The 27,583-nt window shown below is 44.1% G+C and overlaps 1 protein-coding gene across 13 annotated transcripts in view; it reads left to right on the top strand.

Moving 5' to 3' along the window:
• The window catches only part of CD44 (CD44 molecule (IN blood group)), a 93,295-nt gene extending 84,379 nt beyond the window's left edge, over window positions 1-8,916 (top strand). For 11 of the 13 annotated variants that reach the window (XM_002709051.6, XM_008269729.5, XM_089309705.1 and 8 more), the window contains one exon: window positions 5,713-8,916. In XM_002709051.6, the coding sequence (XP_002709097.2) occupies window positions 5,713-5,917 (205 nt within the window). In that variant the 3' untranslated portion in view covers window positions 5,918-8,916. The remainder of the gene's footprint in view (window positions 1-5,712) is intronic. The other 2 variants (XM_002709048.6, XM_008269740.5) reach the window with 1 other exon arrangement.
• The last annotated feature ends 18,667 nt before the right edge of the window (window positions 8,917-27,583 follow it).

Here is a 27,583-nt window from a genome sequence, read left to right as displayed (position 1 = left end):
GTTCTTCCCGGGTTGGCTGCCGTCCCTCCACCTCCGTGGAGGGGCGGGCCCCCCTGCCACTTTCCCTACTTCCGTGGGGGAGCGGCACACCGCCGGCCGGCTCTCTTGGGGGCTGCACAGGTGTTCCCTCAGATGTTCCTCTTAGACGTTCCTGGTGCATGTTGTCTCTCTCCTCCTTTATAGTCCTCTTCCACCAATCTCAACTCTGCTACCCACATGCCGAGTACGCTGCTCTCCTCCAATCAGGAGCAGGATCAGCTCCTGCAGGTCATTGGTCGAACTGGAGGCAGCTGTGTAAAAGTTGTTTACTCCCTTCTCAGCGCCATATTGTGGGAGAGCAGATGCATAGAATAAGTCTTAATTCCAGTAACTTAGTCTAGTCCGAGTTGCTCCCCACACCTTAGGAATGCCTTTCCTAAGGCAAAAGAATCCTTTCTAAGTGGGGCCCCCCTTGGTTGTGCCTCCAGATCATCTCACAGGCTAGAAGGTGCCCTTCAGTTTGGGAGAAGACCTGGAGAGGATTACAGAATCTTTCTTGTTGGCTTTTGGAAAGCAATGAACAGCTAATTCCAATGCCGTCCACAACCTATACAATTCCTCTGATTAGTGGAGGAAATAAAATAATGCTGGTTTATAGTGGTACAGGTTAATAAAAGCACCTATATTAAAATCGAAGAGTCTTGTTGCTCTCTATAGTTTAAGACATTCATCATGATAGCTGATCTTTTATAAGCAATAAAAAGTGAGGGAGGAAAATCTAAAACACTCCTAACAGGCTGCTAAGACCAAATGGAAAGACTTTTTTTTTCAGTTGCATTTAAATAATGTGGCTTGAGGGAGCCTTTACAAAGAGTCTTTATACTTCTCCTCAGCTTCCTTGTGTTCCCAAGAATTACTTTTGCTCAATTAAATATGAATTTCCTATTGTTTGGAATTGGCCGTTTTGTTCCAGGCCCTAGACTGTACTACTTTTGCTTGCGTATACAGTGCTGAAGCTCTGCACATGTCACCATAGACCCGTTGGTCCTGGGTGCTGTTGAAGCTGGGAAGACTTCCGAGAAGCGTCTCAGGCATCCCCCAGGGCAGCCGGAATCTGTACACTGCCTGCTTAGCTCCCCACATCACTCTTGTCTTGTCAGCAGCACACAGGGGCCTCCTGGCTCCCCTCCCTCTCATCCCAAGCAGTCACCCTAGCAACAGGCAAACAGGGACACGCAGCATCCAGCACAGCAAGTATCTCACTCGGAAAGTAGCTGCTTGGATGCCATAAATTACCATGTCCTGATTTGATAATTGAAAACAGATTGGCCACTCTGCTGCAGGGTGGTTAATAGCTACACAGCCCCTTAATGTCACCGTGTCTCTAAGGCTGCCAGCCCATTTTTAATCCTCTTAAAAGCCTGAGGCCTTGCTGCTCTGAGCAGTCACATTTAAGAGAGATCCTGAATCCTGTGTTCATCCGTGGAAGTTTGGTTGGACATGAGGCCTTCATTTTCAGCAAACATCTTTTGAGGGGCTCCCATGATGGCCAGCTCTGGCAAGGTGAAAGAGAAGATAAAACAGTGAAGAGTGCCATTCCTTCCCCAAAAGAAGCTTGAGGCTCCGTGGCACTATGGGCTTTTGAATTCACGTCAGCTGCTGTGTTCTGAGAGCATCTGCGGGCCAGCATTGTAACATGAATTATGGTTGGGAGAGGAAAGTAGAAAAATGGTTCATCGCCAAAGTTGGCTTGCGAGGATTGTGCAGGGGTTTCCATGATGAACTTCCCCTGGGTTACATCATCTTAAAGATGATGTTTGGGGATTTCTCTTATTTCTTTAGCTTTCATCACCTCTGCCATAACTCACAACAGCTTTCCTTGCTGCCCATAATGTAACCAGACTCCTTGAATTGCAACTTTGCCATGGAAACCACATTTCATTGATGCTCTTTCAGAGCAAATTGCTTTAGGAGTCAGTTGTGTTTATGGTAAACATTGGATGCAGCCCAAGAGAAGAAGCCCTGAGGTACCTTTCCCTTTAAAGATCTCTCCCATTAACTGGAAGAGGAGAAAACAAGAGGCAGGTATTGGAGAAGGTGTCACACAACAGGAAGGGTTTAGGGATGTACCTGGGCTGATGGTGCAGAAGGGTGTGCACCTGCTGTCACTTCATTTATTCATAGGAATAATTGTCTTCCCTATAAACCCAAGGGGTGCTGGTTCACCTCCTGAAAATCTCCATGCTTTCTAGAAGTGTCTGCCTTCTCTTACAGTCTAGTCTAGCTTGCTGTGATCTGTGCTCATCTGATCTTGTTCTAGAATAACACTGATAGAACTTTCAGCTATGCTGGAAATGTTCTCTATCTGCACTGTCCGATACATAACTTGTAGCCACTACAGCTTCTGAACACCTGAAATGTGGTTAGTTCAGCTGAAGAAGTGAATGTCTAATTTGATTCAATGCTTATCCATTTAAATTCGAGTAGCAACATGTGGTTGGAGCCCACCGTGTTGGATAGTGAGCTGTAAACAGTACAAAGAGATCCCTAACTAACTTTAAGGGTAGTCAAGTAGAAGATACACAAGATCCATTGTTAAGTTACCTGCCTAAGTGTTTAGAGATAAATTCTACTATGTCCTAAAAGGTATCTCAAAAAGTTCATGTAGAATGAGATGAAAGGGCCAGTTTATTTTGGTGCCTAAAACTTTTGAAATCCATGCTTAGACAGGAACTTCAAAAAGTTCACAGAGAATGCACATTATGAAAAAACTGCATGCATTTCAAACTTTTTGGCAAAGCTTTTTTTTTTTAATTACATTTTTCATGAACTTTCTGAAATACATTTGCATGTTACCTGGATTCTCAGCCCTATTCAGCCTTTCCCCCCTCTTCTGGTGAGGTTCCTGCCTGGCTCCTCTTAGGTTGTGTTGTGGCTGTACGCCCACCTAATTCTCAAGATTTAAGGAAGAGGAAACAAAGACAAGACAGGGTTAGGGGGGTTCTGCAGCCTTTGGAGACAGGACTTCTCAGTGGTGATTCTGGCGCTGCCGTAACTAACAGTGTGGCTGTGGACCATACTCTTGGCTTCCTGGGTAAAGGAAGGGGTTACACTGGATCAGGTCTGAAGACCCTCTGCCTCTGATATTCCTTCTTGAATCCCTATAGCTAAAAGTTGGAGAAAATTAGACTTTGCCCTGAAAGAGACTTATTAAATGCCTCATGCAGTACATAGTGGGTGGACTTCCTAAGGAGAATCCGCCCCCTCTTCTAAAACAGCTGAGACAGATACCAGAGAGCCATAGAATGGGGTAAGCCACAGCCCAAGCACAACAGCCCTACGTTCTACAGGGTGAATGCAATCCATGTTCAAAATCAGCTTCATTTAGATCAATATCATGAACCCTCATCCTACCCTCATTCACAGATACCACTATATGTCACCCCACAGCTCAACTACCCAGTAGATAGGGCAATGGAAATCGCTTTAATAAGACTACCTTCCTCCAAAGAACACAGGGTACTTCCTGTGAATGTGAAATAATACAAGCAGTGTTCTGCCTGCAGCCTTCTAAGACAGCTTCGTAGTGAAGATAACAAGGTCGGTGGAGGCAGCCAGAAGAAACAAAGTCCATTTCTTATGGCTCTTGCCGTATTCCCAAGTAGAGCCAGCACTTCTCAGGTGTTTCCTGTGCTCCAGGGACTGTTCTCAGCACCCACCAGGGCCTTTGTTTTCTCATCTGACATCCCTAATAAGAGCAGCGAATCCTGACACACCATAGATGTTCAATCTCACCATCTGGTGAGACTTATATTCTCAATAGCCTAATGTTACACTCACAGAAACCAGGACTCAGTCAGAGATGTTAGGTGAATTGCACCAGATCACACCACAATAAGGACTCAGGACCAGCCCTTCCAAGGCCTTCTCTCAGCCATGTGCCCTGCCATCTGTGTGGAATCCATGCCATGCATATAGTCCCAGCCCCCACGAGTCTGATCACAGTTCACCCTTCTTCCCTCCACCCTTCATCAAGCCTCATGCCAGAGGAGACAGGATCTACCTCCTGAAAGAGGTATAATTTCTATTTCCCCAAACAAGAGATTAAAGTTTATTGCCTTGGCAGTCCTACCAGGAATGGCCCATGATCATGAATAATAGAGGCTTTGTGTCTACAACTCTGATATCCGGCGGCAAAGTGAACAATTCCCACTTGATACCGTTTCCAGATCTCCAGATGGTTGGCAGCTTTGATAGAGCCAGGCAGCAGCCGGGCTTTTGGTCCCAAAGGCCTAGATTTGAATGTTGACTCTGTCACTCTTATCCCTTGTGTGACCTTAATTAAACAAACTATTAAGCCTCTCCAGGCTCAGTTTCCCAGGGCTGTATAATGGGGATAATAGCTGCTTTGTAGGATCGTTGTAAGGATTATGGGAAACTGCTTATAAAATGTCTGGCATTCAGGAGGTTTCCAATAAGTGCGAGTACATTTTCCCTTCTTCCTCACCTTGCTTGTAGTTGTAAGGCTATGCAACTTTGCTTCCGGTTAGCATAATCTGACTTCCACATGTACAGCTATGATGTTGCTAGAGGAAAGAGGAAACATTGCAGTAGCTGGGAGGGGTGAGGCAATGCTAAGGCAGGACCCCCACGGGCAAAATCATGGCCATGTTCTTCCACAAAAGACCTTCAAGTAACAGTTAAGCATTTGTCTTATGCTGTTAAACCTCCTAGGTCCATGGTTGTATGGAAGTTAATCAATGTCAGAGAAAAAATCAAGATGACCATACACTTCTAGTTTAGTGTCTTATTTTTCTCAGTTCATGCGACACAAATGCTGTCAAGAACAACAAAGTGTTCACTGGGAGCGGAAGTGGTAGGACGTTCTTGAATACACAGATAAAAATAATGCACAGTCATCAGGTTGATGGTTTTTCTGTCTATAGAAACTGCCAAAGTGCTTCAAAGAGGCAAACATTTCTGTTATGCAGTGTAACTTGGGAGTCAGGCAGATCATGATTTGAATTCAGACTTAAAAAAAATTTATTTGAGAGGCAGAGAGAGAGAGAGAGAGAGAGAGAGACTGACAGAAACAGACAGGGAGAGAGGGTCCATCCTGTGGTTTACTTTCCAAATGACTGCAACCAATAGGGGTGCTGAAGCTGGGAGCTAGGAACAAGCCAGGTCTCTCACGTAGATGGCAGGAAGCTAATTATTGAGCCATCACCTGCAGCCTTCCGGGATCTGCAATCAGGTGCTGGAGCTGGGAATCAAACCCAGGCACTCTGATGTGGGCCACCGGCATCCTAACCAGTATCTTCACTGCTAGTCCAAATGCCCATCTCTGAATCCCAACATCTTTATTACATGCTGAGTAACTGGGGGGGGGGGGCAGTAACTGAGTCCTCTGGTCCCCAGTGCTTCTTCACTTGCATTAGGAGGTAATAATAGCACCAGCTTCCCAGATTCTCAAAACTTGATCAGGCAGCAGAAGCCCTCTGGTCTTGGGGCCCACGCTGGGGTGGGGCTGAGAATTTGCATTTCCAGAAAGTTCCCAGATGATGCCTTTGCTGCTGGGATCTCACTCTGAGAAGTATGGCTGTTAAGAGTCAGTAAATAGAGCAAGAACTCATCCCAGTGCTTGCCAGAAAGACGACCAGCAGGGATGAGCACCATGGCGATGGTGACTGTGGTGGGGATGACTGAGTCATTGCACCCTTTCTTACTTCTTAGGTGTGGGCAGAAGAAAAAGCTGGTGATCAACAATGGCAACGGAGCTGTGGAGGACAGAAAACCCAGTGGACTCAACGGAGAAGCCAGCAAGTCTCAGGAAATGGTGCATTTGGTGAACAAAGAGTCATCAGAGACCCCAGATCAGTGTATGACAGCAGATGAGACACGGAACCTGCAGAATGTGGACATGAAAATTGGGGTGTAACGTCTACCCCTTTACCTTGGAAAGAAACAGCTTTGGAGACATAACCATTACAGGGAGCTGGGACACTGAACAGATGCAATGTGCTACTGATTGCTTTATTGGGGGATCTTTTTTTTAGCATAAAATTTTCTACTCCTTTTTGTTTTTTTTTTTTTTTGTTTGTGTGTTTTGTTTTTTAAAGTCAGGCCCAGTTTGTAAAAATAGCATTGCTTTCTGACATGAAGACCCAATCAATAATCCGCAAAATTTGATCGTTCCAGTTCCCACGTAGAGGCCTTCCATCTTCCGGGGTGTGCTATGGATGGCTTCTTTCAAATGCCACAAATACATATTCTTGATCCCCAACCTTCCCCTTACCCCACCTCCCAGGTGGCAGCCACCAGCTGAGGACATTCCCAGAGCTAAGAGGGATGGGCCCTGGAGAGGAAATTTGAATGGGTCCATATTGCCTCTCCAGCAGTCCAGTCCCTGGGCATTGCTTCCCAGTGGGGTAGGGGTCAGGGTGTACTGGTTACACCTCCCCTTTTACAAACACCCCCTGGAGATTTTTCAGATGCTTCTGGGAGACACCCACAGGGTGAAGCTATTTATCTGTAGTAAGCTATTTATCTGTGTTTTTGAAATATTAAACCCTGGAGGTCCTTCAATCAGTATGATTTTTTTAAAGTTACTTTGCCAGAGGCATAAAAGGGTTTAAGCTGATTCATAATAAATATCTCTACTTCTTCCATCTTAATCCTTTGTGTCCTTCAGTTTCTAACCCAGGAAGGTCTGGACTCTGCAGCTCATGAGGATGATTGGAGAATGGCCCTCCTGGAAGTCACCCCAGAGCCCCACAGCCCTCTCTTAGGCTCACTTAGCCAGGTCTCCTAGAAGATCCAGGAAGCAGCACCATTTCATGTGTGAGGCTGGCCAGCAGCTTTCTGCCCTGTCCTGGAGTCAGAATTGTAAGCAGAAGGCTTCAGCCACTTTGACTTTTAGTGGGTACCTGTCCTCTTCCCTGAACAGCTTTGGAAGGTCACATTAAGTTTGCATGACCTACCACCAGGGGGGGTGGGTGGGGCTCTTTCATCCACTCTGATCCTTTTTGTGATTTCCAGAAACATCACGAAAGTGTCTTTTGAAGATTTTTAATAACATGAAAGCCAGTGAGGGTGAACGAATACAGTCAATAGTAAACTGGTAGGCATGGTTTGGTGAGGGGCATGTGGCATAGGTCCAATCGGACTGCTAAGACTTTATCAAGCCAGTGGTTGGGTTCCATGCTATTAAGACTCAGGATGAGTCAAGAACATGGGGAATCCCTCCAGTTACTGGGATTCCCATCATTGCAATACTAGCACCAGATAAACAAGTTTATGACCAAACATGAGAATAACAGCATTGTTGCCTGATTTAACTTGGCAAGCCCTTTGCAGCTTTTATTTGTCAGGGAGTCAGGGTGTCCTGCTTGCCCTGGAACTTCCGAGGTCTACAGACCATAGAAGAGTATCTATAAAGTAAAAGCTCCTATGAAATGAGACTCCTTTTCCTAAGCTTCCCTTTAAAAAACCACTTGTTGCCCAAATATATAGGCTTGATGGGCAATGTTTCTCAGATCGAAAAATAAAAAAAAAAAGATGAAATCAGGTGGGGTTTATACAAAGTCTTGGTGTGAAGGGAATATTCCAAGGAGAGATGCCAACTTCCTGCACTCAGTCCCAATTCCTGCTTTTCCCTACACACTCCCCTCTCTCCCTCCTCTTTCCCACCCTCTCTCTACCCCCAACCCCTGCCATGATCTTGAGAAACATCCCTTCTCTTTGGTGAATGTTGTTGGTCAGTTCCATATTCAGCTGTCTTGGTTTCTTTCTTTATCAAGTTGAATAAGAATGAACATCAGACCACTCTGTTATTACCAACACTAGGGTTAAAATGTTGGCGATTTCCTGGGTCTCCAAAGAACCACACAGCCTCACCCAGGTTCGTTTGCCAGAATGCAGACAGCCACAACACAACCAGCTGCAAGACTCCAGGCTCTCTACCTGTCCCTCGGGCTCTTTTGGGAGCCATGGATGATGAGTTTCACAGCTAAGGATGGTTTCAACCCTTTCTAGACATTCTCCCAGAATTAGCCTGGGACAGGAGATTCTTTTCAACTTTATTTTGGAGTTAAACATGATCTTGCTTTTGTTATTGGTATAGTCCTCAACTTGGATATACCTCTGTTTTCTCAAGATAGAAAGGTGGGAGGAATAGAACTTCCAATGGAGAGCTGCCCAATCTTTGCAATATCCCTAAATTGCCTGAAGTTTATAGCATAGGAGTGTTCTCACCCCTTGAACATGGTGATCATGACCCTGGAAGGACAGCTTGGTCCTAAGCACAGCATTTCTACCATGTGATATGGGCTTTATTTAAAATAAAATTCAGGAGCTTTAATTATTTTTTGAAGCAACTTGAGATCTTAAGATGTCATTTTTCTTGCAGTTGTAAATCTTTGATGTCTCCTAAGGGCTTTGCTTAAATTTGTTGAATGAAAAATCAAATGGGATAAAACATACCTTCAAGTCTTGATTTTCCAGGTTCTAGCCTGGAAGTATGGATTTTTCCAACAGAACTCAAAAATTTTCCATTGAGATCCTTAATACCAAGAACTATTTTTTGTAGTCAACAGTCATTCAATACTGTTACAGCAGAGGAGTAGAGGGAGGAAACATTCAATTTTCCTGGCAGAATAAAAGGTATTTAAGAATAAGAATAACATAGTCTATTCATCTTCAGGTCATAGCTATGTCTTTTTGTAAACCATTTGTATCATTTTCAAAGAAAAGCTCCTTGTTCATTCAGGTGCAATGACTGCTATTGTTACTTTGATTTTTGCGAGCACGCCCTTCCTCTGACTTTTGTATATTTATTGATGGACCAATAATAATGAGGAAAGCATGATATGTATATTGCCCAGTTGAAAGCACTTATTGGAAAATATTAAAAGGCTAACATTAAAAGGACCAAGAAAATGGACTCTGGAGTCTAATTGATGGGAGAAGGGAGGTTGACAGGCAGAACTGTGCTTATTTGCTCTCTGGGTAGGCACAACACTAAAGGTTTCTGTAAGCATCTGATGCCTCACACGTTATTTTTTTCTAAAAGTTAAAATTATGTGGGTTTCCATCACTTAGGTGTCTTCTTGTGGAAAAGATTTAATTTTCCCTGGGAGGTTGTGGTTGTACATTTTTTTCAGACTAAATGAATACTATGGAGTGTTAGAGAGAGAGAGTCTTCCATCTCCTGGTTCACTCCCAAGTTGGCCACAACAGCCGGAGCTGTGCTGATTTGAAGCCAAGAGCCAGGAGCTTCCTCCAGGTCTTCCTCGAGGATGCAGGGGCCCAAGGACTTGAGTCATCTTCCATCGCTTTCCCAGGTCATAGCAGAGAGCTGGGTTGGAACTGGAGCAGCCAGGACCCAAACTGGCACCCATATGGGATGCCAGCGCTACAGGCAGCAGCTTTACCCACTACACCACAGCGCTGCCCCCCCTTAAAGATTTATTTATTTGTTTGAAAGAGTTATAGAGAGGCGGGAGAGAGAGAGGCAGGAATCTTCCTTCGCTGGTTCATTCCCCAAGCTGGGCCAATCAGAAGCCAGGAGCTTCTTCTGGGTCTCTCATGCAGAGGCAGGGGTCCAAGGACTTAGGCTATCTTCCACTGCTTTCTCAAATCATAGCAGAAAGCTGGATCGGAAGTGGAGCAGCCAGGACCCAAACCAGCTCCCACATGAGATGGCCAGCACCAAAGGCAGTGGCTTTACCAGCCACGCCACAGCACTAGCCCTAGTGTTTGTTCTTTGAAAGCCAAAAACTACACCTGGAATTCCATTTAAAGAGAAAAGGGTAGCCCTAACAACTCTATTCTCTCATACAAGCTCTAAAAAGAAAATAAAGAAGTATTTCCAAAAGAAATAAGCCAATGGGGTTGAAGAAATAGGAAGAAGAGATAATTGCAACAAAAAAAGTAAGTTCAAAAGGCATGGTTAATTGCAACTAACTGAACAAATATGGAATCTTAAGCCAGCAGTGTGAAAAGCTAAGAAGCAACCATGTCTATGTGGCAGGACCCCTATAAAGCTCAGGAGTTGGCAGCATTGGGTGAGGTTGGGGAGCTGACATTAGGGGGGTTGGCTTAAACTCTACATAAGAAGGAGTTAGCACCCCAAATCCGCATTCCTATTCTAAATAACTAAGTACCTTCCTTCCCCAGTCCCAAAAAAAAGCTAAAGTTTATACTCTGTGAAGGGCAAAATAGATAGTCTCTGGCTGAGGAACAACACATTATACACGGTTGATATGAGAAATCGCATCCAGAAAAAGCAGAACCATACATAGGGAGTGTTGAAACTCCTTAGGCTTCTCCCCAAATAGGGTTCCAGGAATGCCAGAAGTTGGCCATATATCATCCAGGCAGAAGGTCAGTCTTCCAGGGTCCTCTTAGAAGCCTGATAGAAAACAAAACCTTGGAGATACTAATGTGGCAGTGCCCCAGGGAGTTGGCTCAATCTACAATGAAGACGGCATTTCAGACCCCACCAGGCACGTACAGACTCAGCCAGCCTTCTGTAACTCACTCTCACACCTGAGCGGTAGCCCAGGAACACCAGACATTTGAAGACAGCTTCTACGACTAGAGACAGACACAAAAGAAAATAGGAAACAAGCAACCTGCAAGAGACTCAGACAATTTATGGGTAAAAACTTTTTAAAAAATCCTTAATTGCCTTAGTAAGATAAGAGGAGATGGCGTATCTCTGAGGCAAGAACACAGTGCTAGGATAAAGGGGAACATTCAAATAGAAACTTTAAAAAGGTTAAAATGAGAGCACAAATTTAACAAACATACTCAATAGAAGGCTTGGAAGATAAAGTTGAAAAAGGAAACAGAGCAGAGACAAAAACAAACAAACAAACAAAAATGAAAAACAACCAGAAACAGAAATACATTAAAAACATTGAGACTCAGACAAGGAGATTCAAGCATGCAAATAACAGGGTTCTCAGACAGAGAAAACAGAAAATGGAGAAGGGGAACTCATCCAAGAAGTAAATCAAGAATATTTCCCGTGAGTTTAAGAACATGAATATCTTTTCCCAGGACCCAGTGAATGCTGAGTGCAATGGAGGAAAACAGACCCACATCAAGGTACTTGATGCTCATATAACCCACTAGGAAGGGGAAATAGATACCATACAGAAAATAGAGAATGGATTCAGACATAACAATCACACTGGAAGACAGAAGACTGTGAAACGGTGCCTTCAAAAATCAGGGAATTGTTTCTAGAAACAGTTGTTTCTAGAACTTTAATTTAGAAAAGCCACAAAGTATGAGGGTAGAGTGAAGACATTTCAGAGGTGCACAGTCTCCAAACTGATTCACCCATTACCAACAAATCCCACAGAATGCATTTCATCAAAACAAGGGTTACCAAGACGGGAAGGCATGGGTTTCAGAAAACAAAGTAGAGGGAATTCCTAAAATGGTAAAGGGAGAGTCCGAGATGACAGCTCTACTGCAGGTCTAAAGAACAATCTTTCCAAATGCAGCACTAATAACTGACCAAAAATAGGGTGATCAGGACCAGATTGCTTCAAAGTCCAGGAGAGAAGCTCTTTGACTTGAACAGAAAGGCTTTTGCTTTCAAAGCAGGACTAAAGAGCGAGGAGTGCAGGAAGCAGAGGGCTAGCATCCCTTGATGAAATCTTGACTATCCAAGTTGTGGCTGTACATTAACCCAAGCTGGACATCTGCCCAAGGCTTTGATTGTCCCCTCCAGGGAGTCGTCTCACCTCACCTCTACCCAGGATGAACTCAGTTCTCCCTTCACCTCCACGCTGCCTCTTCACCTGCTCCACGTGTCATTGATGGAGCTCGTACCGTGTCTCCTGAACTGCGCAGTGAGCCTCTCGAGAGCAAGGCCTGTGTCTCCAAAGCACACCTGATACAGGATCTGTATCTCCCAGCTCAGTACCTACAGAAGTTACCATCTGCCAAGTATCTAAGGAGGTCTGAGTTGACACATCTTCGAATCTTCCCTACAACTGATGAGGAAGAAGGTCTTACTCGATTTTTAACAGGTGAAACACTTGGGGATATAGAGAAATTAATTATGGTCTCCAAACCCCACAAATTGAAAGTGGCAGAACCAGGAATGGAACCTCAATCTGTCTATAGTCTCTGACTTCACTTTCTTCATTGCCAATTGTCAGAAGCTTGGTAAACTAAATTTATGAGATCATTTCCGAATGCTGCAAACCAGGTCAGCACTCCAGAGCTCCCTGTGCCAGGGGGGAGGTTGGAGGAATGGGGGTCAAAACAGGGCTTCTAGAAACCACTGGAAATGTTTGGGATGAGTAAGGGGAGATACATTCACCATTAAATCATATTGCAAAGAAATTAATTTAGGAAACCATAAACAACCTCATAGTTGCTGTGTCTAGTGGAAGGAGAACCATCAGGTCATGGGTGAGTATGAAGCTTGCCACGATGCCCTAGGGAGAAGCAAGTCTGGCTGGGCACCCTAGCCTCAAGCTCCACTCCTGGCCTGTGTCGACATCTGGCCTGCAGCACCGGAGTTTGCCTGTCAGGGCTCCCCATAATCTGCCCTCTCAATCTTAGCCTTCCAGACTGCTTACCTCATGATGTGGTGACTGCTGTTTTCCACGAGTCTCAGCCAAACCACTTCCTCCTTCTTCAGCCCTAAAAGAGGAATGGCAAGAACCTCAGAGAAGGTAGCAGAGGTTGAGTTTTAAAATGGTGGTCTCAGGGCTGGCACTGTGGCACAGTAGGTTAATCTTCCACCTGCGGCGCCGGCATCCCATATGGGCGCCGGTTCTAGTGCCGGTTGCTCCTCTTCCAGTCCAGCTCTCTGCTGTGGCCTGGTAAAGCAGTGGAGGATGGCCCAGGTCCTTGGGCCCTTGCACCTACATGAGAAACCGGGAAGAAGCTCCTGGCTCCTGGCTCCGGATCAGCGCAGCGCCGGCCATTGCAGCCATTTGGGGAGTGAACCAACGGAGGGAAGATCTCTCTCTCTCTCTGTCTCTTCCTCTCACTGTCTATAACTCTAACTCTCAAATAAATAAATAAAATCTTTAAAAAAATGGTGGTCTTTCCACAAAGATTCTCAGTTCAAAACCAACTCCTGACACTGACTCACATATAATCTTACATAAGTTATTAAAGCATTTCAGTTCCCTCTTCTGTAACATAGGAATAATTTCTACCAGAAAGACTGTGAGGGAATTAAATGAAATAATATATGTAAAACTATGAAATACTGTCAGCATATAGAGGTTTCCCTCCCTCATTCCTGCTATGTCCAACCCTTTTCTTGTCTCCATATATAGTAGGCACCCAGATAGAACATGAAGCTTGATTTGGGGGAAGCCAGAGGTGTTTTAGGAATTTCTTCAGTTCTCCCAAACTCCCCTAAGAACTGGTTCTTAAAAAAACTATTCTCTTCCCACCCAGAGATGTCCAAATAACCACCGGAATGGAAAAGAGATCTTCCCTACCGTTTTCTGGGGAAGGGTGGAATTTGCAGGATTATTATTGCCAGGATCTCTCCACACAGAGGCACTCCCAAAGCCAAGCTTCAGGGAGGCTCTGAGATGGGGGGGGAGGGAGGAAGAGGGGTTGCAATCTAGAAGCCCAGCTCTGGAGACACCTGGGAAGCTCAACCACACGGATGTGCAGAGAGAAGACTGCAGCAGGTACAGGCCTTAGGCAAGTCACAGTGGCAATGGGGATACTGGAGTTCTTAGAGTTTCACTTTTTGATCGCCCCTCCTCCCAGAATTCTTGAAATCTCATTAAGGACTAAAGAAAGAAATGCCAGGAAAAGCTGTCAGAAGCGTAAAAACAGAGGAAAGAAAACAAAGAAGAGGGAAGCTTCAACACATGTTTGGAGAGAAGTCAAGTCAGCAGCTCTTTAGCAAGGACTGCCCATGCACAGAGCAGCAGACATACAAAGCGTGAGAACTAGAAAATGACCCTTCGAGGCTCGCAGGAAGAGTGGCTTCTCTCTTGTAATTCTTCCAGGCCAGGTTGGATTGCACACAGCTGGCCTCTCTTCTCTTCCACCCTCTGAAGACACTTTCACTGGGTCTCAGGGCACTGCAGCTCAGAAGTACAGAGTCTGGCCTGGGTTGCAGAGTAGGCTTTCCCCTAGGGTAGCCATTATATGGGATCTTCTCTCAATAGGCAAGAACCTCCTGCTGAAGATCACTTTCCCCTAGGGCAAGGTTTAGAACTGTGTGTAAAAACTAAACAACAAAGTTCTATATGTTCACTTGGCAATGTAAGGAGGAGATCAGCAGGACTTTCCTCATGTAGGTTCCGGTCATTTGCAGAGATGGATGTTTTCTCTGCTTTTTTCAAGTCATGAGATTGGTCTTCTCTGACCTGTTGATAATGCGCCCCCTAGTGGACGCTTGAGAAATCCCGTGGTCTACATGGAGGTTGAGTGCTGCTGACTGACTTGAGTCTTTGAATTCTCAAGGTAAAATGAGAAAAAAGAAAGTGAAAGCGGGTATTATTGCACTGCAGACTCAGTGTGTAGTGCGAGTGGGACTAGGTTGCCCAGGTGGGACAAAAGAGGGCCCAGCTGATGGTCCACATTTTCTTTTTAATCAACACAGTGTGTTTTGAAAGGGATTCACAAATCTTGGTGAGAAGGCAATGTGAAGAAGTTGCAGTCTCATCATTTACTGAGTAACTACTATATGCTGGACATTCTGCCATATTCTCTGCTACACTTCCTTGTCTAAGGGACACAGACAATTACAGCTGTTACAACAGTGACATCTAGGAGACTGTTGATTGATGATTGCTGTCGTCTGTCATTTGCTGTCTACCAGGTCTTTGACATTCTGTATGTATTAAATCAATAGAGTTCTTTAACCTTTCTGTAGCTCAATAGATGGTAGAACACAGCTTGCAGACTTATGAGTATTAAGCCTGTTGCTATTTGAATGGTGTTAGAATGGTGCCTGGCATGGCGCACAGTATAAGTACATGGTAAAGTAAGCAGACTGAAATGGGACTCAGAAGACCCTTGTGGGATGAGGAACCAATTTATCTTCATCCCACACGTGGGGATACCAAAGCACAAACTTTGCCACCAGCAAGTGGCAGAGCCAGAGCCAGGACATGCTCCGCCAACCCCCCCCCCCCCCCGCCTTTTTTTTTTTTTTTTTTTTTTGACAGGCAGAGTTAGACAGTGAGAGAGAGAGACAGAGAGACAGAGAAAAAGTTTTTCCTTTTCTGTTGGTTCACCCCACAATAGCCGCTGCAGCCAGCACACCACACTGATCTGAAGCCAGGAGCCAGGTGCTTCTCTTAGTCTCCCATGCAGGTGCAGGGCCCAAATGGGCCATCCTCCACTGCACTCCCGGGCCACAGCAGAGACTGGCCTGGAAGAGGGGCAACCGGGACTGAATCCGGCGCCCGAACTGGGACTAGAACCTGGTGTGCCGGATCCACAGGTGGAGGATTAGCCTATTGAGCCATGGCGCTGGCCCAGGGCATGCTCCCTTAATTCCCACACCACACTGCTTCTGCCTGAACCTACAGATTCTTCTAACAGAAGACTGATGCCAGCATGGAAGAGCATCAGACAAGTTTCAAAATGACCAGGGACTCTAACACAGCCTACATCTGTTAGTCACTTCTAAGTGTGGCACAAATTACTTGTCCATTCGGTGTTTGAGGCAAAGATCAATATTATGTCAACCTTTGCTTCTCAGTTTCATTTGGAATTATTGTTCTTATTGGCTAAGCAGATTTGCCAAAGGACCTAGGATGACTCAAAGAAGAGATGGACTTACGGACTGTCTGTTACTGTTTGTTTAAAAGAATGTAACATTAAAAATAAAAAAGTAGCTGTCAACTTCATTCTTGAGAAAGGCAAGCAGATAACCAAACCTGTTTTCTGTAAAATTATTTATTTCCAAGAAATCTTATGCTGTGAATGTTTTTTATTAAAAAAATCCTCTAAGCTTCTTACAAAACAGTATCAGCATGACTGGATACCTTGAGATGCTTCTCTACCTACAGGGTTCAGAGAAAGTGATTTGGACAAAATAGTTCCCACTGTCACATAGCAGACAGATGTCTGATAGCATCACTCGAGGGCAAGGTGAGACCAGAGGCTCTGTTAGCCTGGTAAGTCCAGGGTGCTGATTCTGCTGAATGGTCCGAATGAATGGAGAAATTGGCACTTGTTGTATAGGTCAGAAGAGGGCATTTCAGAAAGAAACTAATCCCCACGGGTGTGGGAGATGCCTAGCCCAGGGGAAATCCGGCTGAAACCCTGGTGGTAATATCTCACTATGTTCTTTCTCCCAGCCCTTCAGTTCTTACAGACAAAACACTCCCCTGGGGAATCCAAAGGGAGCCAGAACCTCCCTGGTCCCTGTAAACATCTATGCCTTGAAGGAGGAGGGACGCCATTGGCATCCGGCACAGAAGGCTAGGAAAGCTGAAGGTAGCAGAAGGGGATGAAATGGAAAGAGATCTGGTTATGTCTCTGGGACTGGGTCACCGATATGAGGCAAAACAGTGGGTTGTGAGGACACTGGAGGCAGATGGGGTTAGAGGAAGAGAGAAGATGGGCAGGAATTAAAGGGAGATGAATTCTCTGGAGAAAGGTGCCTCACACATTGTCCAAAGAGGAAACATCATACACACACACACACCAGCTTGTGCAGCTTGGGGACAAGAAAGCCTGGCCCCCTCCAGTCCCACCCATACTTTTATTATGCACAGCTTTTAAACGATCTGTAGCTGATTCTATAACTTTCATGGTGAGCTCCATTATCACAGTAATGCTTTCCATACCTAGAAAAGAATCCGACACATAGGTGCTCAGTCATGTGTACTAAACAAATGCTCATGTAAACGATCACGAGAGACAGAAAACAATCGCACGGCAGAAAAAGAAGAACCCAGTTCACTGGTTGTACTTCAGGAATCCTTCCAGGGTGTCTGAATAGGGATACAGTGTCTGGTTACTTCCGATCCAAGTTCTAGCCTAGAACTAAATTGGGGATACATTCCCCAGGCCGGCGGCTAACCAGCTGGCAGGATGTCACCAAGATGTTAAAGTGGACCTAGCTATCAGAGAATGATGTACATGACTTGCGTCTCATGAAGGGGAGGGACTGGAGGCAGCCAAATAGCAGCCTGCAGCTGTTGGCTGGGAAAGGAGACCCCAGTGCCCCCGTCTGAGAATGAACACTCTACCTCAGACTTTCGGTTGGAGTCAGCAGATTGGTTCTACTCATTTATGTATTTTCCTTTCCAAGTGTTATGCAAATGACGGTACAGGTATCAAGAGCGTAGACCCACAAATGCAAATAAGGGATTTTAGCAGCAAATGATCTCAATGAGATTTTGGATGACAGAAACTAAATGGCAGAGGAGTTCCTGACTTTGCTGGTGTAGGAGGCTACAACCTAAAGAGGACATTCAGCTGAGCCCTGAGGACTCGTAAGTCTTGGAGCCAGCATGTGGGCAGAGACAGGGTGTGAGGAACATAAGTGACCCTCTTGCCCAGGCCTTTGCATTTTGAGCAAATGACACAGACACAAGTGAAGCGAGAGTCAAAGCAGTAGTGACAGGTGGCTGCGTCCAGTGGCAAAGCCTGTGTATGGAAGCTCTGGTGACTGAATTCCTATTTTGCCTCCACGTTTCCAGGTATCCAAGCTAAAAACAAACAAAAACAAACAGAAAGTAAGCATCCTTTCCTCCCTGGTCATTTCTAGCCTGGGAGACATCACTCTTCAAGGCATCCTGCTAGGTATATTTACATCTCAGCTTCTCCACCTGATGGAGTTAATAAAGGCACCTGTGCCATGGGGTACTGTGAGGATTCAACAACAGCTGAATATGTAAAGATATACACAGACCAGTATATGGCACCAAATACAAGCTCAGTACGTGTTGAACAAGAGCTTCTGTGTCTAGTCCACCAGGCATTGCCCCCACGGCAAGAACCCAGCTGGAGAAAGATGATTGCCATCTCTTCAGGGAACAGTTACATCTCCATGCCACAGGGCAGAAAAAAAGAAAGTGTAGCATCAGTTTGGGTTCATTTTCTAGCAACCAACCCATCACTTTAGCTTCCAGAACCAGCTGCTGTGGTTTGAACATTGATTTGTCCCCTGCCACCCTGCAAACTCACAGAAGAGTTTCATTCTCAAAGTCACATGTGAATGGTATTAAGAAGGCAGAAACTTAAACTGACCCCAGTGTTTAGAGTTGGGACCTGTGGGAAGTGACGGACTAGTTGATTTCCATGGTGCTCCATGACTGAATCCTGCTGACTGTATAGAGAGGGAGAGAGACGACACCCTGGCTCCTGCCACGGTGCAGCCAAAGGGAGTCCTTACAAAAGCCTGCACCATAGTGTCTGGACTTCATACCTTCAGAATTATGAATTTTGCAAAATACACTTCTCTTTTTATGTATTAGGCTGCTCTGGTATTATGAAAGGCTGTGTAATACTACAGCTTTGTTTTTTAATCACTTTTAATTTGAAATTGATGTGATTTGTTTTCCTTTCTGAATCTGAAACTCCCTAGCCCCAATGTTAGGGAACCATGGTTACATTTTATCAGCAGAGACTAACTTTATCCAGCTTTTTCCTCCATCTTACCTTTGGAAGTTTGCTTTGGTGATTGAATTCCCCTTTCTAAGGACAAACACTGGGACCAGTGCTGTGGTATAAGCAGGTACCTGCAGCACCAGCATCCCGTGTGCGTGCTGGTTTGAGTCCTGGCTGCTCCACTTCTTTTTTTTAAAGATTTATTTATTTATTTGAAAGGCAGAGTTACAGAGAGGCAGAGGCAGAGAGAGAGAGAGAGAGAGAGAGAGAGAGAGAGAGTCTTCCATCTGCTGGTTCACTCCCCAAATGGTTATAATGGCCTGAACTGGGTCAGGCTGAAGTCAGGAGCCAGGAGCTTCTTACAGATCTCCCAGGCAGGTACAGGGGCCCAACATTAGGTCCATCTGTCACTGTTCTACTCAGGCACATTAACAGGCAGCTGGATCTGAAGTGGAGCAGCCAGGACTCTAACCGGCACCCAAATGGGATGCCAGCACTGCAGGTGGCAGCTTTCCCTGCTATGCCATAGCACCACTCCCTGCTAATGTGCCTGGGGAAGCAGTGGAAGATGGCCCAAGTGCTTGGACCCTTGCACTCATGTGGGAGACCTGGAAGAAGCTCCTGGATCCTGGTTTCAGTCTGCCCCAGCTCCAGCCATTGCAGCCATTTGGGGTGTGAACCAGTGGATGGAAGATCTCTCTCTGTCTGCCCCCCTCCCCAACTCTGTAACTCTGCTTTTCAAATATTTTTTTAAAAAAAGACAAAAACATCATTCTTCACAGGCATCATTGCTATGGCACATAGGGAGACCCTTAGTTTGCTTCCAGATGAATTTTTACCAGAGAGCAAACTTCTAGGATGAAACATCACGGCAGGAGATAAATTTACCTAAGGGATCAGATAGCTGTTAGCAATGAAAACAACTCTCAGAGGCATAAAAAACAACAAATTTTATTTAATTTTTTTTATTCCTTCATGTTCTATGCTCATCAGAGTTCTTGGTCTAGTTCGGTCATCCTCATCACTCTGAGACCCTGACTGATGGCACTGTTGCCATCTCAAATGCTCCTATCACCTGCCAAAGGGAAGAAGAGATACAAACACTTGAAGAGCTAGAAGAAGCAAACAACTTCTCCACTCCAGGCAAAAGCAAGATGAAACACAGAGATGATTTATACAGAAAAAGTGAACTAGCCTCAGAAAGCAAAATCAATTCAAGGGTATGGTCATCATATCTATTGTTGAAGCTTCTCCATGAACTATGGTGGCAGCTGGCATATTCTTTCATTTAAAAAGTGGCTCAGGGAACATTCAATCTAAGAATGTGGTTCTCTGGCTTAAGCCTGACTGGTTGGAGGTACACAAGATGGAAAGAAAGGAATATGTTTCTTAAAGGCCTGTGGTTATGGCTGTTGACATAGAAGGCCAATAGGAATGGGATAAATGCCAGCAGAGATTTTTCTTTTTTTGACAGGCAGAGTGGACAGTGAGAGAGAGAGAGAAAGGTCTTCCTTTGCCGTTGGTTCACCCTCCAATGGCCGGCGCAGCCGGCACGCTGCAGCCAGCGCACCACACTGATCCGAAGGCAGGAGCCAGGTACTTATCCTGGTCTCCCATGTGGGTGCAGGGCCCAAGGACTTGGGCCATCCTCTACTCACTCCCTGGCCACAGCAGAGAGCTGGCCTGGAAGAGGGGCAACCGGGACAGAATCCGGCGCCCCGACAGGGACTAGAACCCGGTGTGCCGGCGCCACAAGGTGGAGGATTAGCCTAGTGAGCCGCGGCACCGGCCATGCCAGCAGAGATTTTAAGAGCTCTGATACCAAAGAAACCATGAGCCTCCACTAGAAAGCTCTATCACTGTTGAAGAATTAAAATGAACCCTGAATGCTGACTTTCTGTGAGCAGAAAGCAGGAGATGTTGCTAAAGGAGAGATTATTCTCCAACTCCCTCTGCAAACATATGCAGAATAAGGGAAAAGGAACAACTTCCTAGAAGATGGATCTAAGGGCCCTGGGGGGAAATGGAGTAGGTAAGTCCTTGCCAGGGGCCAGATTAGAATCCAATCAAGAGTCTTCCGTTGGAGCCCAAGATGGCAGTATAGCAACAGGACGAGTTTTTGATATTTAGTCACGCAGGGCAAAATAGATAGTTAAAAAGTAGAGAGGATACGTGCTGGAGACAGAGCCATGGGAAATTTGTGCAGGGAAACCCAGGAGTCTAACTGAGACTGGGCAGGTCGATGTCAAAGGATCAAATAAGAAAAGGAAGTGGTAGAGGCATGGCAGAGACTCAGATGGAGAGGTTGGCGCCAGCCCCAAGCTGACCAGGTTAGAAAGGAAATCACAGGTCCATGGAGCTGCAGATAGCAGCAGGAGGGGGAGCTTGGAGAACTGCATTTGAAGTTCCACATGGGAAAAAAGTGAAGGTATAGAGGAACAAACAGAGAGGCTGGGCTCACCCCTGTCCATCTACATCTCCCCCCTCCCCACAACCGGGCCTGCAGCTGGCTGAGAGAAGCCATACTGATTGTTTAAATTTTCAAATATAAGCAGGGCGCTACTGCCTTTGCCTCACACCCATCAATTGCAGGGGCCACCTCACCACACTCCCACCCAGGAACAAGGACCACAATATTTCAGAGTAATTTCTTCCCCACCACACAAGCTGCACAAAAGAAGAAAAGTCCTAAATATCAAAAACTCGAGTTCGTTTCATGTGAGAAGTGAGCCAGGCCCCAGTAGTCAGGGCTCAGTGCACCAGAGCTCTTATACCCGCCTTCATCACGATCTAGAAAGTGAGCAGGTACCCAGGAGGCAGGGTTGTGTGCTCCACTTGCAATGCACAGACACATAGCAGCTCATATTAGAGGGAAACTTCTCCACAAGTACAAAGACACAAGTTTAAAAGAAAAGCAACCAGACAAAAAAAGAAAAATACACAAATACCTAAAAAAAGGAATAAGAATAAGAATAAGGAATAAGGAAGACACTAGAAGACCCCCCAAAGGAATACCACAACTCTTCAAGGTGGAGATGAAGAGATTGAGGATATGCCAGAAACAGAATTCAGAAAATTGTCAAATTACTTAGAAGCAATTGAAAGCAAATTCATGATCAAAATGAAAAGCACTCCCAAGAAATTGAGATATTAAAAAGTCAGAATGAAATACTAGAAATGAATAATTCAATAGATCAAATAAAAAGTGCAGTGGAAAGCCTTAACAACAGAGTAGGTGAGACAGAAGAAAGAATATCAGAACTAGAAGACAAATTTCTGGAAATATTACAGTCAGACCAAAAAAAAAAAAAAATAGAAGAAGAAGAAGAAGAAATTAGAAAACTAAAAAACACAGTTGGAGGCCGGCGTCACAGCTCAATAGGCTAATCCTCTGCCTGCAGCACCAGCACACCAGGTTCTAGTCCCGGTTGGGGCGCCAGATTCTGTCCCAGTCACTCCTCTTCCAGTCCAGCTCTGCTGTGGCCCGGGAGTGCAGTGGAGGATGGCCCAAGTGCTTGGGCCCTACACCCGCATGGGAGACCAGGAGAAGCACCTGGCTCCCGGCTTCGGATCAGCGCAGTGCACTGGCCACAGCGTGCAGGCCCCAGCGGCCATTGTGGGGTGAACCAATGGAAAAGGAAGACCTTCCTCTCTGTCTCTCTCTCTCACTGTCCACTCTGCCTGTCAAAACAAAAAACAAACAAACAAAAAAAAACAACAACAAAAAAAACACAGTTGGAGATCTACAAGATTCAACAAATGAATCCTAGGCACTCTGGAAGGTATGGAAAGAGAAAAAGGATTAGAGGGCCTTCTTAATGAAATAATAACAGAAAATTTTCCCAGTCAGGAGAAAAAAAGAGATATCCAAGTATAAGAAGTACACAGAACTCCCAATAGACATGACCAGAAAAGATCTTCACCACGAAACATTGTAGTAAAACTCTCCACAGTAAAACATAAAGAAAAGATCGTAAAATGTGCACAAGAAAAACACCAAATAACATTTAGAGGAAATCCAATTAGACTCACTGCAGACTTCTCATCAGAAACTCTACATGCAAGAAGAGAATGGCGAAATATATTCCAAGTCCTAAGAGAAAAACTGTCAACCCAGGATACTGTACCCTACAAAGCTCTCACTTATGAATGAAGGAGAAATAAGGATCCTACACAACAAGCAGAAATTGAAAGAATTTGTAACGACTTGCCCAGCCCTACAAAAGATGCTCAGGGATTTGCTACACACAGAAACACAGAAATATCACTTTGAAAGAAGATGAACACAGAAAATGTCCCAGCAAATGTATCAAGGAAATACAAAATACAAATATCACTTTGAAAGAAGATGAACACAGAAAATGTCCCAGCAAATGTATCAAGGAAATACAAAATATAAAACCAGGACTATTTACAGAAACATGGCAGGGCAAAGTCTGTACCTACCAATAGTCATGCTGAATGTAAATGTTCTCAGCTCCCCAGTTAAAAGACAGACTGGCTGAATGAATTAAAAAATAAAACCCAACTATTTGCTGCCTATAAGAAATGCGTCTTACCAACAAAGATGCACACAGACTGAAAGTGAAAGGATGGAAAAAGATAATCCATGCTAAAAGAAACAAAAAAGAGCTGGTGTGCCATCCCAATATCAGATAAAATAGACTTTAACACAAAAACTATTAAAAGAGACAAAGAAGGGCCTATGTAATGATTAAAGGATCAATTCAACAGAGGATGTGACTATTATAAATGTATATGTACCTAATTACAGGGTACCTGCCTATTTAAAAGAAATGTTAATGGATTCAAAGGGAGATATAGACTCAAATACAATAGTAATGGGAGGACTTCAATACCCCACTTTCAGCAATGGACAGATCAACCAGACAGAAAATCAACATGGAAACAACAGAGTTAATTGACACCATAGACCAAATAGATCTAGCAGATATCTGAGAGCCTTCCACCCTACAGCCACAGAATACACATTTTTCTCACCAGTGCATGGAACTTTCTCTAGGACTGACCACATGCTAGGCGATAAAACAAGTTCCAGAAAATTAAAAAAAAATCAAAATCATACCAGGCATTTTCTTGGACCACAATTCAATGAAACAAAATCAGTAACTTGGGAATCTCCAAAATATATGCAAACACATGGAGACTGAACAACATGCTCCTGAATGACCAGTGGGTCATAGGAAAAATAAAAAAATTTCTGGAAACAAATGAAGATGACAATACAACATACCAAAATTTTTGTGATACAGCAAAAGCAGTATTAAGAGGAAAGTTTATAGCAATTGGTAGTTATATCAAGAAATTGGAAAGGCACCAAATAAATGAACTATCTATGCACCTCAAGGTTCTAGAAAAACAACAGCAAATTAAACCCAAAATTAGTAAAAGAAATAATTAAAATTAGGGAAGAATTAAACAAAATTGAAACAAACAAACAAAAAAGATCAGCAAAATGAAGAGCTGGTTTTTTGAAAAAATAAACAAAATTAACATACCATAGGCTCAACTAACCAAAAGAAGGAGAGAGAAGACCCAAATCAACAAAATTAGAGATGAAAAAGGAAATGTAACAGACACCTGAAATAAAAAAGAATCATCAGAAACTACTATGAAGGGCTGAATGCCAACAAGCTGGTAAATCTAGAACCAATGGATGGATTCCTGGACACATACAACCTACCTAAATTAAGCCATGAAGACACAGAAAACCTAAACAGACCCATAACCAAGACAGGAATTGAATCAGTAATAAAGAACCTCCCAACAAAGAAAAGCCCAGGACCATATGGCTTCACTGCTGAATTCTACCAGACATTTAAAGAAATGATGCTGAAATTCATCTGGAAACACAGGAGAACTCAAATACCTAAAGCAATCTTATACAACAAAAACAAAGCAGGAGGCATCACAATACCAGATTTAAAGACATACTACAAGGCAGTTACAATCAAAATAGCCTGGTATGGATACAAAAACAGATGGACAGACCAACGGAACAGAACAGAAATGCCAGAAACTAATCCAACCATCTACAACCAACTTATATTTGACCAAGGAGCTAAAACCAATCCCTGGAGCAAGGACAGTCTATTCAACAAATGGTGCTGGGAAAACTGGATTTCCACATGCAGGAGTATGAAGCAGGACCCCTATCTTACACCTTACACAAAAATCCATTCAAAATGGATTAAAGACCTAAATCTATGACCTGATTTCTTCAAATTATTAGAAAGCATTGAGGAAACCCTGCACAACACTAGCAAAAAGGGTTCCTGGAAAAGACCCCAGAAGCGCAAGCAATAAAAGCCAAAATTAACAAATGGGATTACATGAAATTGAGATGCTTCTGTACTAAAACCAAAAATCAAAAAACAAAAAAACAGTCAATAGTCAGGAAAGTGAAGAGGCAACTGACAGATTGGGAGAAATAATTTTTTGCAAACCATGTAACTGATAAAGAATTAATAATCAGAAAATATAAGGAGATCAAGAAACTCAACAACAACAACAACAACAACAACAAAAACCCAGTTAAGAAATGGACAAAAGACTTAGACATTTTTCAAAAAAGGAAACCCAAATGGACAACAGACATATGAAAAAATGCTTGGGATCTCTAGCTGTCAGGGAAATGCAAATCAAAACCACAATGGGGTTTCACCTCACCCGTTAGAATGGCTTTCATACAGAAATCAACAAACAACAAATGCTGGTGAGGATGTGGGGAAAAATGTACCCTAATCTACTGTTGGTGGGAATGTAAACTGGTAAAACCACTATTGAAATCTTCACTTAATATATGCTAAACTGATCTTCTGTATATAAAGAGAATTGAAAATGAATCTTGATGTGAATGGAAGTGGGGAGGGAGGCGGAAAGGGGAGGGTTGCGGGTGGGAGGGACGTTATGGGGGGGAAGCCATTGTAATCCATAAGCTGTACTTGGGAAATTTATATTCATTAAATAAAAGTTAAAAAAAAAACCACTATGGAAGACAGTTTGGCGATACCTTAGAAATCTTAAATGAGACCTACCATATGACCCAGCCATCTTACTTGGAATTTACCCAAGGGGAATGAAATCAGCAAACAAAAGTTATCCGTACCCCCATGTTTATTGTAGCTCAATTCACAATTGCTAAGACATGGAATAAACTCAACTGAAGACTGGATAAAAAGATGATGGGATATGTACACCTGCCTCTGATTCTGACTCCAGGGATTCCCCATCTAAGATGATTAATAACTGAATTGTTATTACTATAATTATTGACATAATTATTAACCAATTATTTACTATTAATAATAAGCAGCAAACTCTTAAAGTTTTGGTGGTGTCTGGAGCTGCTGGAAACTGTAGAACACCACCATTCTGAGATGATTCCAGCATAGCAAAGGATGAGCTCCCCTAACAAAAAGCTCTCCAAAGTTTCTCCAGTGTCCTTCTCCTGAAACTATTCAAGAAGAACATGAAAACCGTGAAAGAAGACAGGGCAAAGGAGAAGGGGATGATGGGAAGGGAGCTGTTGGCAATAGACATAGCCAAGAGTTCTGGAGGGCTCTGCTGAGTTGGGCACATTCCACAGAAATGGCCTTTCCCATGACACTAGCCTCTACTAGCACATGCATGCCTATGAGCTGGGGACTCCCCAGGGAACTCCTCCAGTGTAAGAGAGAACTGCTCCCTTTCTCATGTCCTGTTTCCCATTGGAAGGGCTCAGGTTCCCATTCCAGGGAGAGCTGCTCTAGCCAGACTGGGACTCGCTTCCTTTCCCTGAAGAAATCTGGTGCCTTCACTCACTGCCTAGTATTAGAACCTTAGCAAGAAACAGAAGACAACTGGAATGTCAGGTATCATGACCTCACAAGGTCCAGAAAGCTTCTACAGATTAAAGGCAAGGTTATCTCAGGCTGAGTCAGGAGAGGCCGTGACCTATCAACAAAGCTCAGCTTCTGGGGAAGGCAGCCAAGGCTGTAGGTTACATGTTGGTGTTCATGTATATGGTTGGAACAAAGGCCAAACTGGGAGAGAGAGACATGGCTTCTTCCAGCCTTATTACCAAGAAGTTGCAGCTGACAATAATAAGGATGACAATAGTGGTGATGATGATGGCAGATAAATAGATGGATGGATATCATTGGTTGAACCCTTATGATGGGCTGAGTACTGTGCTAACTATTTTATGGATATCCTCTGATTAGATTCTTGGTATCACAGGCATGACTAGCCTCATTCCAGAGATAAGAAGATGGGGCTAAGTTAACATTCCAATGGCCCATAGCTAAGAAAGGAACAGAACAGGATTTAAGCTTGGTTTGTCTCTGATTACCTCTCATTCACTTAAGTTAGCGTTTCAGCTTCCCCATCTGCAAAAAAGCAGGGACTAAACTTCAAATAACCCCCCTCCAAGGTCCTTGTAGCCTAACCTGAAATAATCTCTGTGCTGTTTGCAAAGATGAGGGGACAGTTTGGGATCAAATGGAGAAGGAAGACTGTGTTTCAGTGAACTTCTCACTCAGATGAAGGCGACTGGGAAATTCCATGGCTTCTCCCTCCAGTAACAATGGATTCTTCAGGGCTGGAAAACATCTGAGAAGTGACAAAAGCCATTGGAGAATTCCAGGAGAGCCTGGTCATGCAACAAAAGCAAAGTAGCCCAGATGACTGCAGTTCAATATTTGCTTTTTTTTCTTAACTGGAAGTCACTAGATTTTTCCAGACAACATTTGGAAGCCTGAAGTCTACAAATAACAGATGAATTAAAAAAAAGCTCTCTTTGAGGCTTTGCATATTCCTTCTCCCATCCAAGTACTAACCAGGCCCGACCCTGCTTAGCTTCCGAGATCAGACGAGATCGGGCGCGTTCAGGGTGGTATGGCCGTAGACTGCATATTCCTTCTGACTCAGTAAAGAGGTAGGAAGCAGCAGTGAGATGGCACTCACTTTATCTACACTGTGGAATTCATCAGTACCTAACATCACTGTTTTTAAATGTTTGAGAGTA

The sequence above is a fragment of the Oryctolagus cuniculus genome, chromosome 1 (assembly GCF_051225735.1).
Source record: "Oryctolagus cuniculus isolate XC-2025 breed Fujian yellow rabbit chromosome 1, ASM5122573v1, whole genome shotgun sequence".
Classification (NCBI taxonomy): domain Eukaryota; kingdom Metazoa; phylum Chordata; class Mammalia; order Lagomorpha; family Leporidae; genus Oryctolagus; species Oryctolagus cuniculus.
Note: the sequence above shows the minus strand (reverse complement) of the source record. Positions and strands in the feature narration are given on the sequence as shown.